Here is a 16,454-nt window from a genome sequence, read left to right on the forward strand (position 1 = left end):
GTTCTGTTGTATTTTGATTTTGTTAAATCTTCCATGGTTACATTTAAATCAGTGCCGCTGACTCTAGGAAGTGTTGTGTTTGACACCTAGATACTAGATGACTTCTAAAACCCCCCCAGGACTATTATCTTCGGACTCAAGTTTGCGTTTCCCCTGGGGATGGGTCCTTTGGTTGCTGGGGAGTGGGCTGGGAGAAAAGAGTCAGGTTTAGAACTGTGTGTCTCCTGTGGGAGGAAAAGGAGTGGGCATGAGTTTAGTTCCTTGTATGAGTAGTGGGGTAGGGCATCCTGAATCTATTCGAAGAAGTCAGACTGATATGGAAACGGGTTCTATTTGATTGCACCAATATAGCCTATATCAGGTTGTTTCCTGACACATGGAGGAAGGGAGGGAAGGAGGGAGAACTTTGGAAATTTTATGAAAAAAAGAATGTTAAAAATCATCTTTATGTGTAATTGGAAAAAATAAACTACTATTAAAAAGAAGAAGAAGTCAGAGCCTGGATGGAGTTCAAGGGTGGAAGCCTGGTTCCCCTTCTTTCACTAAGGCTACTCTGGACCGAGAGGGTGAACTTTACTCTCAGGAGTGTCTTTATTCCACAAATAAGAGGGACTCAGGTTAATTTGCCTGTCCAAGATCCCTGTCCTCTAGGCCCAGTGAACTTGCACTCCCAATAGAGATCCGGGCTCACAGCTCTCCCCACAACAGGACCGGGCGTGTTGGGACAAAGCTCCGGTTTTCAGCTCTCTGCTTTGGCTCCTGCTGCTAATTAGATACCGGAGAAGCCTGGATGGAGAGGTTCAGAGAGGAGCAGCCGGAGGGGCCGAAGCAGGAGCTCAAGGTGGGGAATCCCTTTCTCAGGTGACTGATGGGGGGCAGGTGAGGGACTCGGGTGGGAGAGGAGCCCTGGAAGGAGATAGATCCCCATAAATGAAGGAGGCAGGGATGGGCAGGTCAGGGAGAATGTGGAGAGAATTGCAGAACAAGCCAACGAGTGGCAGGACAGCTCAGTGGAGTTGGGAGAGAAAGAGTGAGAGAAGAATGGTATGGGAGAGAGAGAGGGGGAGAAGGAGATGAGTGAAGGGAGAGAGGAAAAGTGATGGGGAGAGAGGGAAAGGAGAGAGACAAGGATAGGAGATGAAAGAATATGAGGAGAAAGGAGAGAAAGGAAGCCTAAGAGTTTCAAGTAGAAATGGTGATTGACAGGCCAGCATGGTGTGTGTGTGTGTGTGTGTGTGTGTGTGTGTGTGTGTGTGACAGTGTGACAAGCTGAGTGGAGAAGGGGTCCAGGGCTGGGAGAGTTTGCTCTCAGGACCTCCTAATGGAGTTCTCCAGGGCTGATCTTGGTTTGGCAATGGTGTGTGTTGGGGGGAAAGTGGGGGGTGTCCTGGTCTTTCTGGGCATCAGAGCCCCCTTAGGCAACATTGGAGACTACTGAGCTCCAGGGTCTGGAATGTTCTAGGTCTACAGATGGTTTTTATGAAGGGAAGGGCAGATAATTCTCTGCCTCCTGGGTAGAGGCAGTTGGAACTCCAGCTCACACAACCCATGGTCTAGGGTTGTATCTGAACGTGCATGTGGTTCAAGAGGGGAGACTTGAGAGGGGAAGGAGTAGTCCCAATTGGCTATAGTATCTCCTGGGCCCACCTGCTTTCTTTGCCCCCAAAGGAAGGCCTTCCTGGCCTGCCAGAGCTGCCAGGGTCTCTGGACCTTAGTCCTCTGTGATGAAGACTTTCAACTCAGCCTGGCCCGTCCACTTGGTGAATCATAAGAGATAGGTAGTCACACTGAGAGAGAGAGAGAGAGAGAGAGAGAGAGAGAGAGAAAGAGAGAGACAGAGACAGAGAGACAGAGAAACAGAGAGACAGAGAGACAGAGACAGACAGAGACAGAGACAGAGAAAGACAGAGACAGACAGAGAGAGACAGAGAGAGACAGAGAGAGAGACAGAGACAGAGACAGAGAGAGAAAGAGAGAGGAGAGAGACAGAGAGACAGACAGACACACACAGTGACAGAGAGAGAGAGAGACAGACAGCCACAGAGAGACAGACAGAGGAGAGACAGAGAGAGGAGAGAGAGACAGAGAAACATACACACAGACATACAGAGAGACAGAGACAGGGACAGAGACAGGGATAGAGACAGAGTGTCTTTGTGTGTGCACCCTTCTGAAGTCTGCCTGTTCTTTTCCTTTCTGGCCAGCTCCCCATAGTTCTCATTCTCTGTTAGGGGTTCCCCCCTCAGGTGCTTTCTCATCTCACTTTGGAGCACCCACACAATACATTCTCTATCTCCACTCCCTACCCAGTGCCTCAGGATGCCCTCTGCTCACCTACATCCTTTCCTTGGCATCTCACTGGGGTTTGCCTTTCTATCACATCCACCCCCTTCCCAAAGATTTGCTTTCATCCTCACCTCCCTAAGAATAACTCCCTATTCTGGAGGTAAGGCAGATCTCAGAAAAGTCTCAATAGGAAAACCAATCCAACCGAACTAATTCTCCCTGAATTGTTAATGACTGACAGCTCCTCTTTAGTCTACCCACCGGCTACATTTTAAAAATCAACTAGTAACTATTTAATAAGTCCCTACCACGTATCAGGCGCTGGGGATACAGAATCAAAACTGAAACCATCCCTGAGGAATTCCTGTTTCCTGTAATGAACCCTCTGTTGGTGGAATTTCAGGCTGCAGAAGAGGAAGACTGCATTAGAGAGGGCCCAGGAAGGCATAGCTAATGGAGCAGTGGTAAAGAATGAAAGGGAAGACTTCAAGGCCACCCAGTAAATATTTATTGAATTGCATAGGATTGAGGCTTGTGGGTATAAAATCAAGACTTGGGTAGGAAAAGATGCTAGACTTCAGTTGTGACATCCTTGCCAGAGACCCTTGATTGAGCCCCTGCTCTGAGCAGGGAGAGATGCTGAGAACTGGGATCTGAAATTGTAGGACCTATCTGGATGGATGGGACCCATGCGTACAAAGAGGATGACTGACATGAGGCAGGACTGGGTAATCTGACACACGTCTCCACGGCCTTCTAGATGCTGTAGCCTATGCTAGGTCGTGGGAAGGTGGAGATCCAATCCAATCCAACCCAACAAGTGTTTATTAGTATACTCCCACATACCAGGAACCCTGATATGCCACGGGGATACAGAACCAAAATTGAAAAACAATTCCTATCCTCAAGAAGCTTATTTTCTACTGGAAGAGAAGGGATGGTATGTGTGTATATGCATGCATGTATTATGCATGTGTGAATTGTATGCATGTATATAGTTGTATGGGTGCATGTGTGTATACATGTGCGTGCGTATGTGTATTGTGTATACACATACGTGCATGTGTGCATATGTGTATGTATGTGTATATAGGTATATGTGTGTAGTGGGGATACATGTACATGAAAGTATATGTATGAGTATATATGTGCATACATGCTCACACATGTATGAGTGTACAAGTAGTACATGTGTGCTGTGTGCACATATAAGTATATAGTATATGTGTATTTTGCATGTGTGTATAGGTATGTACATGTGTGTATGTGTGTGCATATGTATTGTGCATATATGTATGCACACACAACATACAGAAAAAAGGCACTACAAGATCATTCAAAGAGGACAGGAGAAATCTGGAATGGCTTCCCATGGGAGGTCACTCCTGAGCTAAGCCTTGAAGGAAGCTAAGGACTATAAGGAAAATAAGTGACAGAGGGGAGGCTGAAAAGAAGGGATGCCTAGCTTGGGAACAGAGAGAAGGCTAGTGTGCCTAGAACCTGCAGTGTGTGAAGGGGAGGTGTGTGAAAGTAGCTGGGAGAATTAGGCTGGAGCCAATGGGGGCTTTGAATGTCAAGCTGAGCATGTTTTGTCTGGGAGGTGAGGAGGATCCAGTGAAGTTCCTTCAGTGGCAGTTGGGGAGTTCCTTCTGAAGAGGACTCTGAATGTCTTCTAAAGGAGGATCACAGAAAATGTGAAGAGAGATCATCTCCTTAGAGCTGGAAAGAACCTTTGGAAATCTGGGGCTTGGCCAGACCTGGGGTGCTTTGGGTGGAGGATGGCTCAGAGCCTGAAAACTATTCCATCCATCAATTAAGAGGCCATTACAGTGACCCTGATGGGAGGTGATGAGGGCCTGAACTAAGGTGGCATCTGTCTGAGTACGCAGATGAGAGATACTGTTGTGGAGGCAGAAGTGATAAGATAGTAAATATCATAGGTAGAATTGGAACCCAGGTCTTCTAGTTCTAAACCTCAAAGACTTTCCACAACACTGTGATGTTCTTTTGTTGTTGTTGTTCATAGATTGACTTCCTTTGAGAGGAAGAGGAAACAATAAGCATTTATTAAGCACTTACTATGTACCAGGCACTATGCTAAGCTCTTTACAAATATTATCTCATTTGGTTTTCATTACAATCCTGGAAGGTGGGGGCTAATCTCATCTCCAGGTGAGGAAACTGAAGCAGATAGTGGGTGAGTGACTTGCCTAGGGTCGCCCGGCTATTGTCTGAGGCAGGCTTTGAACTCAGGTCTATCCTGACCAGTGCTCTATTCACTTTGCCACCTAGTTGCCTCTAAGTGAGGCACTGTAAAAAAGAGGGATGACTTACTAATTTATTGTTTTCTCCCTGTTGGTCTTTCTAGGTGTGAGAAAGGGCCAAGTTCTAGGCTCTGCTGAGGACCTGGAGACTGGAAATCCAACAGTAGTTGGCCACTGAAGGGCATCTCTCACTCTGAGAAACTGGTCCTCTCCTGCCCTTGCACGGCCCAGGGGAGCAGTGTTCACATCAGCCCTGACTCTTGGGATAAGGTCCACACTCAGGTTCTGGCTCAGCTATTTGAAGAGGCTAAGAAGGACTCATCTTGGAGGTGATGTGGGACTGCCATGTCAGGTGGGAGTGAGGACGGAGGCTTCTGGAGGAATATTTGACCTAACTACAAAAAAGGGGGCCACAGAGCTTGGACTTCATTGGACCACTGCCAGTCATGGCACCCACTCCCCCAATCCTGCCAGCTGGCCATGTCCCACAGCCCTTGGAGCCCTTATCACCCCGTCTACAGAGGATCAGGTGGTTCCTGTCAGCCAATGTCCTGCCTGTGGGTGAGTGAAGTCACTGGGCTCTCTTCAAGTTGGGAACTGGGATAGTTTTCTGAATCTCTTACTTCTCACTTTGTAGTCATTGGGCCCTATCTCCTCTCCCCTTGTGGGAGAGATAGTATTGCCCCCACTTGGCACAGGGTAAGTGCCCCTGTGGTATGACTGTGCCAAGGGAGGAGATGAGGCAGCTTCTGTGACTAGCAACAGGTGAATGAGATGGGGTGGCCTGAGAAAAGAGCACTTCCTTCTCTTACATAGGAGAGACTATCACAGTGCTGCTGCCAGGGTTGGAAATGTGTATGTCCTATATCATCCCACTTCCAGATTTCTCTCTCTTTAACCAGCTGAGGTTGAATATGTTGAAGGGGAAGGTGTATGGTTTGTTGAAGGAACAAATTGCCTATAAGGAGAGAATGGAACATCCACCTGAGTGGCTCACCCTTCTGTACCCTTCTCCCCACCCCCCACAAAGATTCAGGAGATGACCAGGATGGATATCTCTCCAAAGGTGGGGGTGGAGTGAGCATGGTACTTTTGGTTGGTTTTTAAATTTTGTATTAATATTTTTTTGTTTTTACATCACCTCTTCCATTTATGTTCCTCCTTCCAGAAACTTATCCCTTATAACAAAGAATAAAAAAGAGAAAAAAGGAGCTCAACAAAACAAACCAATAATTGAAAAAGTCTGAGGTTAAATGCAGTGTTCCACACACATTTGTACAAAGAAGGGTGGGAGTGTGCCTCCTTCTACATCTTCTGGGCCAGACTTGGTTATTATGATTTCATAGCATTTGATTTCGGTTGTTTTATTGTTCTTTCCATTTACATTGTTGTAATCATTGTGCATTTGTTTTCCTGGTTCTACTGCCTTCATTTTGCATCAGTTAATTTAAATCTTCTCATGCTTCCCTGTAGCCATTGTATTTATTGTTACTTAGGTTGTAAGTACATTTCATTATATTCACATGCCACATTTGCTTAGCCATTCCTCAACTGATAAACGTATACTTTGTTTCCAATTCTTTGCTACTACAAAGAGTGCTATGATAAATATATTAGTGTTTGTGGGGACCTCTCTTTTTATCATGGATCTCCCTGGTGTATATATCTTGCAGTGGCATCTCTGGGTCAAAGGGCATGGACATTTTTGTCACTTTCTTATCATAATTACAACTTGATTTCCAGAATGGCTAGACTACAGTATTCACAGCTCTACCAATAATGTATTAGCATGCTTATCTTTCTATTTAACCCCTCAAATATTGACTATTGTTGTCCTTTATGTTTTTTACTAATTCAGTAGAAGTGAGGTGAAATCTCAGAGTTGTTTTTAAAATGGATTTATCTCATTATTAGTGATTCGGGGCAGTCTTTCATTTGGTTATTAATAGTTTTACGTTTGTTCTTTTGAGAACTGTATATTTGTTGTTTGAGCATGATTCTTAAAGGTGATTAAAAACACACTGGCTCCTCCTGTCTCTTGGCTTTCTCAGGTACCAGTGTGAGTCCTAGAGAGAGAAATTCTGGAAATCTTTTATCTCTAAATTATGGATTCTTGTCTAGGAAGGCTGTGGATGCACTATGTGACCGACCTCAGGAGGGTTGTTTAGCATGTGGGGAATGTTGCTTACAGCCTTAGGGGGGCTGTTGGAATAGTCCACAGTGCATGCTTAGAGATCCCTCTGTGGGACATACAATCCCCATAGCAATGAAGCTTTACTGAGCCAATATTCATAGCCCAGAGAGATAGCTTGTTTAATAAACTAGTTCTGAGTCGACACTTGCTCCCCTGAGCAAGCAGTTCTCCAGTGGGGTAGGGAAGGTCCAGAGCTTAGGAAGGATCCATTCTCAAGGTCTTATATGGGTCTTTTCTTTTTGGGTCCCCACTTGGGGAGAAAGAGACTGAGATTTCTTTGGGTTGAAGACAAAAAGGAACCTTTGTCATGATTTGTAGGCTACATGGGCAGTGTGTGGCCTGGCTCCCCCTGTAGGAATTGGTGTGGAGGGTCCAGTGGTCATGGTCTTACATTCATTTTTATATGCCCCTCTCTCTGCTCCTGCCACACCCCATGGCTGCCTACTTTACCCTCGATGCCTGTCATAGTTGGACCCATAAGCATTGAGCATGGAAGTGGAGGAAGGGGATTGTTGTGGGTAAACTATGCCCCTGAGTAGGGCTGACCTTGCCGCCAAGAGCTGATGGTGGTACTAGTCTGCAAGTCAAGTAAAACAAGCATTTATTAAGTGCTTACTATATTGCTAAGTGCTGGGAATACACAGAAAGGCCAAAACAAACAAACAAAATCCCGGCCCCTGATCTCCAGGGGCTCAGAACCTCTGGTCTGAGGAGAGGAGAGGAAAGAAACATGGCTCTGCCCTAGGAAGCCCTCATTTCTGAAGAGAGGAGACTTAGCCCTGCCCATGAGGATCCCATGGTTTCACCAAACTCACTCACAGTAAACAGCTGGAAAGTGCTTACAAAGCACTCTCCCCATTGGCATCTCTGTTGACCTGCAGTGAGTACGAGGTCCCACTCCCACTGGGGGAGGCCCTGTCATCACCCTCCCCAAGGTTTTATGAACTGCCCTGTCTGCTGCCCACAGGGGCATGCTTAGTGCTGCTGCTGCTCATGGAGGATGAATGGGTGCTCTGTCCTTGGAGGACAGGGTGATGTGATGCCATTGGATGTGGGCTCTGAGCTGGTTTTTCAAGAGTGGGGATGGGCTGTGCTGAGGGTTTCACATTCTCTGCCCTGTTTATCACTATAGGAAGGAAGGAAAGAAGCAGGCATTTATCAAGCACCTACTTTGTGCCAGGCACTGTGCATGCTCTTTACAAATTGTGAGCCTCACCATTCTCAGAGGTGGATGCTCTTACTATCCCCATTTTACAGATGAGGAAACTGAGGCAGACAAAGGTTAAGTGACTTGCCCAGGGTCACATAGCTAGTAAGTGTTGGAGGCTGGATTTGAACTTGGGTCTTCCTGAGTCTAGACCAAGGACTCTACCCACTGCATCACCTAGCTGTGATCAACAATCTGGTGCTAGGTCAGGTCAGGGTTCAGACTGAGATCAGAGTCAGGGAACTTGGTCATGGTATGTAATTGGCCTGTAGCTAGGAAAACCTTTCTCTTGTAAGTAAATTGGGGACCAAGTCCTGGCCCTCCACCTTTCACTGCTAAGAGCTGGAAGACCCAGACTTAGGAAGGACGGAAAAGCAAAGGATAAGCCATGATAAGATGGTGGCTATGATAGTGGAACACAGGGAAGGGGCATCATGAGGGTTTTGAATGCTCCTGGAATGGTGGCACCAGCAATTTCTTGGGGGCAGGCTGCCTGCTGATGGTGCCTCTCCTCATGTGGGACAATGGAGGATGGAGTGAGGCGGTCTTGGGGAGGAGAGACATGATCCAATCCATTTGGCCAACGGCAGGGACCCTGCTGGGGAAGGAGCTGCCTCTGCTCAATTCCCCTTAAGGACAGAAGGAACAAGGACATCTCTGTGGGGGGACAATAGGAGGGGAAGGTCCTCAGGAAGGCTTCCAATTTATGCTCTCTTGGGGGATGGGGACACCAAAGAGCTAGCCAAGCCTCTTCCCCAGGAGGCCAGGGCATCAGAATTACTGTCTGGGTTCTCTGACAATCAATTCTCTATCCAGCCTATATCAAGAAGGCAGGTTCCTTCCTGCCTTCTCCCTAAGAAATTAAAATCAGAGCTAGAAGGATTATTAAAATTCAGTGATTTTCAGTCGTGTCTGACTCTTCATGACCCCATTTGAGGATTTCTTGGCAGAGATACTGGAGCGGTTTGCTATTTCCTTCTCCAGCTCATTTTACAGATGAGGAAACTGAAGCAAACTGGTTGAAGTGACTTGCCCAGGGTCACACAACTAGGAAGTATCTGAGGCTGAATTTGAACCCTGGAAGATTCATCTTCCTGACTCCAGGCATGGCACTCAACCCACTGCACCACCTAGCTGCCCTAGAAGGGCTATTAGAGATGTTATTCTACCTTTCTCCTTTCATAGAAAAGGAAGCTAAAGCCAAGAGAGTAGGGAAGAGACAGGCCCAAGGTCATACAGTGAGAGGGTGGCTGAGTTTGGGCTAGGACTTAGGTCTTCTGAGATCTGCTGCCTTAGTTTCCCCAGGGAGAAGGGCCACCCTTGTGTAGAAGAGGAACAGATTTTGAAAGCCACTGCTTTCAAAAGAAAGGGCCCTTGGGTGAGTCTGCTTTCCCTGCCCCTCCCCAGATCCCTACTCAAGATTTTGCTAAGTACTGAACTCCAGCTGTGTTTTTCTGATTGCCACCCAGGAGGCCAGGCTTAGCCCGGAACAGCCCAGACTCCTTCCTCCCTGAGCAACGCTCAGCTCTGTTCTAATCCTGGGTATAATTTTCTCAGTGCTGAGCAAGATAGCAATCTGACCACATGAAAGAATTACAAATTATTCCAGGAGCCCATGGCCTTTTGGGTATTAAGTTGGGCTCTGAGCAGTGTGGGGAGTCTGAGGAAATGGGTCATTTTCCTCCTTCCTGCCTGGAGCAATTAGCATCCTTCTTATCATGTTTGGATGTGTCTGGGTCAATCCCTCCTCTTGTCTTATCTTCCATCGGGTCAGCTCTGAGGAACCTTCTCCACCAAGGAGGGATGGGCTGGCACCTGAGGACATCCCAGTCTGCAACACTCCTTAGTCGGAGGGGGAGGAATGAAGAGAGCAGAGACTTCTGTGTGTGCTGGAAGGAAGAGGAAAAGGGCAGAATAAAGCCGTTCCTGGAATTCCTCAGATTGTCAACAAGCCCTGAGTGTCTGGGGTGTGCTGGGTACTGAAGGAGAATATGCAGAGAGGTAAATGAGCCTGGGTCTCCTGCCATAGGAAGATGTAGGCAAGAATCAGTGCAAAAGATGGGAAGGTGGGGAAGGACTGTGATTCAACTGCCCTGATACCACTTAACATTCTTTTCTCTTTTTTAAATTTGAGATCCAAATTCTCTCCCTTCCTCCAGCCCCTCTCTTTCACACTCTCTCCCTCTCTCTCACCCCATGGAGAAGGTAAGCAACGTGATATCAATTATACATGAAAAATGCAAAACGTATTTCCATATTAGCCTCTTACGTCTTTACCACGTTCCACTTCGTGTTATAGTTCTCTGCAGAGCTCAAACTAGGGTGGGACAACCAGTCCATTGTACCAAGGTAGGGAAATTGGAAGGGGTGGACAGCACCTTCCAGGGGGACACTTCTTCCTCTGACTGCTCTGCTCCTGGCAATGGGGGTATTCTTTTTCCCTGCAGAGGCACCACTTTTTAGAAAGGTGGGACCCTCAGGATAGCCCAGGATGAAACTCCTTAAAACTGACAGCCACAATCCTGGCTCCTGCCGACACTTGCTTCCTCTCATCCTCTCTCTCACCACAGATGAAAATGTTTCTAGTGACAACTGTGGTTAACTGTGTCCATATCTTATTATTCCTCCCCCTCTCCCTCCTTTCCTCCAACTAGACTGTAAGATCCCATTGAGCAGGGAGTATGGCTTACTCATAGGATGCTAGATTTTGAGCCAAAAGGCATAGTAGAGATTCTTGTGTCCAGCCCCCTCATTCTCCAGATGAGGAAACTGAGGACCAGAGTAGTTAAGTCACCACCTAGCACAGTGCCTGCTACACAGCACGTGTTAAATAAATGCTTTCTCTTCCCTCTGAGATTATCCCCATTTTATCCTGTCTATATCTTTTTTGTACATAATTGTTTGCACATTGTCTTTCCCATTAGACTATGATCTCCTTGAGCTCAGGGACTTTCTTTTGCCTTTTTCTCCTCAGCACTTAGCATAGAGTATGCACATAGTAGGTGCTTAATAAAAACTTGCTCACAAAGTAGGGGCTTAATAAATGCTTGCTCACATGGTAGGTGCTTAATAAATGCTTGCTCACTGACGTTAATGTCTCCCCTGTAAGATCATCAACATTTCATTCTGTCTGTATCTTATGTGTACCTAATTGTTTGCCTGTTGTCTCTTCCATTAGATTGTGAGCTCCTTGAGGACAGGGACTTGTCTTTTACCTCTTTTCTTATCCCTGGTGCTTAGCCTGGTGCTTGGCACATAGCAGGCACTTAATAAATGTTTAGTGACTGACTGATCCAGATCGTCTGATTCCAAACCCAGGACTCTTTCTATCCTATTGTGCTCCTTTCCTGTTTCTTTGTCTCTGTCGCCCCTCCCCCACCCCCAGCCCCACCGATGCCTAGCACATTGCTCTGCAGAGGAGCTTCCTGGGTTGTTGAGAATTCATTGGTAGATGCAACCCCAGGGAATAACTTCACTTAATGTCAGGCGAGGCATGAAAAACAAAGGAGGTGTTCTTCTCACCCACGCTATCTGCTGCTGCCTTGGAGGGTGTCCCGCGCAAAATCCAGAGGGACCCAGGATTCTCACTGGCACATGGTGTGGCTCTGCAGGTCCTTATGCTTGTGACTGATGCTGTGGTGATGGCTTCAAGCCCCTAATACCGTAGGATCTTCCGGGGAGATCCAAAGCCATTCTGCAGAGATTGGAATGACAATACACCCTGGAAAAACCAAGAGGATGAAAGGAACATTAGGCAGCTATGTGGTGCAGTGGATAGAGTGCTGGACCTGGAATCAGGAAGATTTGAGTTCACATCTGGCCTCAGACACTTACTAAGTGGGTGACCCTGGGCAAGTCACTTAACTTCTGTTTGCCTCAGTTTTCTCATCTGTAAAATGGGGACAATAATAGTACACACCTCCCAGGGTTATTGTGAGGTTCAAATGAGAATATTTATCCAGCACATTGCAGGCACTAAGCAAATATTAGCTATTCTTATTAGCATATACTAATACTACTAATACTGATTGCTGGATAATGAATCCATTAGTGTGGGTGCCCCACCAACCCTTACAGATCACTGCTCCCCCTGCCCTGTGCCTCACCTTGCTGTGTTTCTTGCGCATTTTGGTAAATTCCTTTCAATACAAGGAGTATTTGTTAAAAAAAAACAAACCAGTAATAATAATGTTGTTTAGTTGTTTTTTAGTCATCTCAGACTCTTCATGACCCCATTTGGGGTTTTCTTGGCAGAGATACTGGAGTATCTGTGTCCTTCTCCATCTCATTTTACAGATGAGGAAACTGAGGCAGAGTTAAGTGACTTGCCCAGGGTCACACAGCTAGGAAGTGTCTAAGGCCAGATTTGAACTCAGGAACAAGAGTTGACTGTAGGTCAGTCACTCTATCTGCTGCACCACCTAGCTGCCTAGTAATAATAATAACTAGCATTTTATATAAGGCTTTAAGGTTCACAAAGCACTTTACAAATTTTATCTCATTTGATCCTCACAACAACCCTGGTAAATAGGTGCTATTATTATTGAATTTTACAGAAGAGGAAACTGAGGCAGACAGAGTTTAAATGACTTGTCCAGGGTCACACAGCTAGTAAGTGTCTGAGGCTGGATTTGAGCTCAGGTCTTCCTGATTCTGAATGCACTATACCACCTAGGTGTCTCTTATTCATTCACTCATTCATTTATTCATTCATTCAACAAACACCTGAGGATATTGAAGAGGCAGGCGCTGGAGTGACAAAAGCAGAAGCATGCCCTGCTTTTAAGGAGCTAACAATCTCCTGGGGGAGCACTGTGTACCAATGAATACAAAATAAACAGTGATATGAGGGGCAGGGGAGGGCCCTAAAGGTTGAGCTGGGGATCAGGTAAGGCCTTGTATAGGAGGTGCCGAGAGTCTGGGTACAAAGAAAAAACAACAAACACCTCCTGCCCTCAAGGAGTTTACACTTTACAGGGTGGTGCCACATGTATAGTGGTCAGTACAGAAATATAATCGGAGAACATGAACAATTCGGCGGACCAGGAAAGATTTACCTTAATAAGGTATCTGAGCCGAGCCTTGAAAAAAGCAAAGAATCTGAAGGGACGTGGGTAAAAATGTGTGCTTTTCAGGCATGAGGCACAGCCTGGGCAAAGGGAAATAGGTAGGAAATGGAACACCATGTTCTTGGCTAGTTTGACTGGAATGAAGGGACAGTGAAGAAGCAGAGGGTGGGAAGGTAGTGTGAAATAAGTTTGGAGGTCTACCTAATGAGCTAGATGCCATTCTGGGTTTGTTTGTTTTTATATTGTCCGGTTTCTAGAGGACTTTCCTCACAACAGCCCCCTGTGGATGGTATGAATATCATTTCCCTCATTGTATGGATGATGGAACAGAAGCTCAGTTAGGTTAAGGGACTTTCCCATGGTCACACAGTGACTGGTTTGAATCCCAACCCTGGTATTGAATACTTGTGTGCTTTCGGCTATATGACTTTACTTGTCCAAGACTCAGTTTCCTCTCCTGTAAAATAGCTAACATGGGCCAGGCACTGTGCTAAATGTTTTACAATTATTAACACATCTGATCCTTACAACAACCCTGGGAGGTAGGTGCCGTTTTACAGTTGAGGAAACTGAGGCAAACAGAGGTTAAGTGACTTGCCCAGGATCAAACAACTAGCAGGTATCTGAGACTGGATTTGAACTTAGACCTTTCTGTTTCTAGGCCCAGAGTCCTCTCTATCAACCAGTGGAAATGGGAGAAAGTAAATTTTTTTCTTCCCCTTTTCCTCCTCTGGGTTCTTCCAAGGCGTGATGTGAAATAGCATAGAAAAAAGCATTTATTAAGTGTTTACTTTGAGCAAGGTTGTGCTAAGTGCTGTGGGGGGCAGTTAAATGCAAAAGAAAAGAGAGTCTCTGCCCTCAGAGAACTTACATTCTAATAGGGGGCTGGTGAGTGGAACCGTTGAGGCCCAGAAGACCACCCTGGGCACTCGGTAAAGGTCTTCATCCAAGAATTGCAGAGTCTTTTTGGTGACTCAGTAGGTGCTCGCCATCCCTGTGGAATCTCTGGGGCCCGTATGCTGCATGTGAGTGGCCAGTTCTCTCCCTTACCCTCACTCCCACACCTTCCCTGAGGCCCAGACACCTGGGACCATACACTACCGGGGTGGGGAACCTGCAGTGTCCAGGCCACATGCGGCCCTCTCAGTCCTCAAGGGATCCCTAAGAGGATTTGTTCTGTGAAGTTTGGATTAAGTCAAAAGGCCGCACTTGAGGATCTAGAAGGCCACATGTGGCCTCAAGGCCACAAGTTCCTAGACTCTGTCTGGCCAGACAGAGATGAGAGACACTCCGATCGGAACACCTGAAGAATTGGGCAAAGCCACTGGGGTAAAGGAGAGGGGATTGCAGCCTCAAAGAGTCTGAACTGGGGGTGGGAGGTGTGGGGCAGGGTGGGGAAGAATTCCTTCTGAGTTGTCTCTGGCTCCCCCCATTTTCCTCAGGCTCCCAAGCCAAAGGTTGATGTCATCAGGGTTGGGGGATTTCAGAACCGACACTGACATGTCTGGCCTCCTAGTGCCTTCTATACCAGTCGGCCCCTGCCTAGGGAGTTGTGGTTTCAGGGTCCTATGCCCCAGACGCCTGGAGAGAACTCTTCTTCTTGGTCACTTCCTTGTAACTGGGGGGGCTGATCCAGAAGGGTACCCTCATTGGAGAAGAGGGTGGGAGACAGAAGGAAAGGGAAATGCCCAAGGAAAGGGGAATGAGCTTGTACTCACTTGTGCTGGGGTGCGTTTGGTGTGTGCAGTTGAAGAGAGAGGTGGGTGGAAGGGGAAAGGGTAGGGACTTTTGTGGGTAACCTTGTGTCTCTCTGCCCGTATTTCCATGTGACTGGTGTGTGTGTATGGGTCTATCACCACGCATTGTGCATGAGTATTTCTGTATGTTTTTTATGTGTGTATGGGTACCTGTCTCTGATAGCATGCTTTGCAGGCGTGTGGGTGTGTGGGGGTATGTGTGGGTATGCCGGTAGTCATGTGTGTTTGTGTCTGTATGTCTGTGTCTATGTGTATGGTTTGTGGGCATGTCTGAGTTTGTGTCTGTGGGTGCCTGCACATGTATTTCTCTGGGGTTTCCTGTGTGTGTGTGGGAGGTGGGATTGGCTCCCTATCCTCCAGTGAGACACTTGGCTGTGGTTGGGGGACAGGGCACAGGAGAGGCTCTGGTGGGCTCTGGGACTGAGGGACATCAGTAACTGAAGCAGCCTGAAGCCTGAGTGTAGGAGGGGAAGGCTGGGAATGGACAGGACAGAGCAGCAGCCTCACTGAGGAATCCTGCATTCTCCAAATGTGCCGGGACAGGTTTGAGTCTCCTTTGCCCTGTGGATATGTCGAAAGAGCTCTGTGCAGAGACACGTACAATACCCCCCCCCCCGTTTGTTCCAAAAGTTTCTGGCCTGGAATGGAGGGAGGGGATGATGTGGGCACCTGGAAGCTCCAGCGGGAGAGGACTCAGATGGGATAGGGACGAAAGACTTGTGTGAACTGGCCACTGCCCTCTGAGGTGCCCCTCCCCGGAACTTTAACTTTTACTCCTTCCTTCCTTCCTTCCTTTCCCTTCATCCCTCCTTCCCTCCCTCCCTTCCTTCCTTCCTCCCTTCCTCTCTTCCTTCTTTCCTTCCTCCCTCCCTCCCTCCCTCCCTTCCTCTCGTCCTTCCTTCCTATCTCCATTCCTTCCTCTCTTCCTTCCTTGGCTCATATCAATCAATTCAACATTGCTATTGCTCCTGGAAAAGGTATATTAATACCTATGGTTCTATTAACCATCCCTGTGACTCTTCAGATCAAAACATCCTTCCCGGACACCACTTCCCTTTCTGTATCTGTTGTTGTTCAGTCATTTCAGTTGTGTCTGACTCTTCATGACCTTATTTGGGATTTTCTGGAATGGTCTGTATTTCCTTCTGTAGTGGATTAAAGCAAACAGAGGTTAAGTGACATGTCCAGGGTCTCATGGCTAGTGAGTGTCTGAGACTGTGTTTGAACTCAGGTCTTCCTGACTCCACTACCAGCACTCTATGAAATTATAGGTCTGGTTTAAAAAAAAAAGTGGGCCAGGACCTCTGCTAGGTGCTGGGGAGACCAAGATGAAGGAAGACCCAATTCTTGCCCGCTTAGCTCACATTACACAAGGGGAGGTAAAAATAGAATGTGATCAGCGTCTAAGAGATATGCAAATGCCAGGCTTCCTTCCCAGGTGTGTGTGCAGTTGTCCATGCCTGTGTGTGTGGTGGGGGGAACTGGAGGGGGGAGGCTGGGGGATGTGGGAAGGAGAGGACCTCACAGAAAGCTTCATGGAGGGGGGATGTTCGAAGGGGGCCTAGAAGGAAGGGAAGGAATTCAATTTCCAGAGAGATAGAGAGATCTTCTATTTTGCTTTCTTAATAATTACTTAAGCCTCTATCTAATCTCCCTTTCTAGACAATGAGCTGCCTG

General features: G+C 47.1%; 1 protein-coding gene and 1 long non-coding RNA gene across 6 annotated transcripts in view; one reads left to right on the forward strand and one right to left on the reverse strand.

The window, feature by feature from the left end:
* The window catches only part of PLCH2 (phospholipase C eta 2), a 336,561-nt gene that overhangs the window by 39,409 nt on the left and 280,698 nt on the right, over positions 1 to 16,454 (forward strand). For 2 of the 5 annotated variants that reach the window (XM_027855539.1, XM_027855534.1), the window contains exons 1-2: positions 779 to 841; positions 4,655 to 5,111. In XM_027855539.1, coding sequence (XP_027711340.1) covers positions 4,997 to 5,111 — 115 coding nt within the window. In that variant the 5' untranslated portion in view covers positions 779 to 841; positions 4,655 to 4,996. Of the gene's footprint in view, positions 1 to 778; positions 862 to 4,654; positions 5,112 to 16,454 lie in introns of those variants that run through there. The other 3 variants (XM_027855536.1, XM_027855535.1, XM_027855537.1) reach the window with 2 other exon arrangements.
* The window catches only part of LOC114038278, a 32,609-nt gene that overhangs the window by 424 nt on the left and 15,731 nt on the right, over positions 1 to 16,454 (reverse strand). The window contains exon 2 of the long non-coding RNA XR_003568556.1: positions 11,474 to 11,672. This is a non-coding gene — a long non-coding RNA (uncharacterized LOC114038278). The remainder of the gene's footprint in view (positions 1 to 11,473; positions 11,673 to 16,454) is intronic.

Source organism: Vombatus ursinus, unplaced genomic scaffold, assembly GCF_900497805.2.
Source record: "Vombatus ursinus unplaced genomic scaffold, bare-nosed wombat genome assembly UNPS02010822.1, whole genome shotgun sequence".
In the NCBI taxonomy this organism is placed as follows: domain Eukaryota; kingdom Metazoa; phylum Chordata; class Mammalia; order Diprotodontia; family Vombatidae; genus Vombatus; species Vombatus ursinus.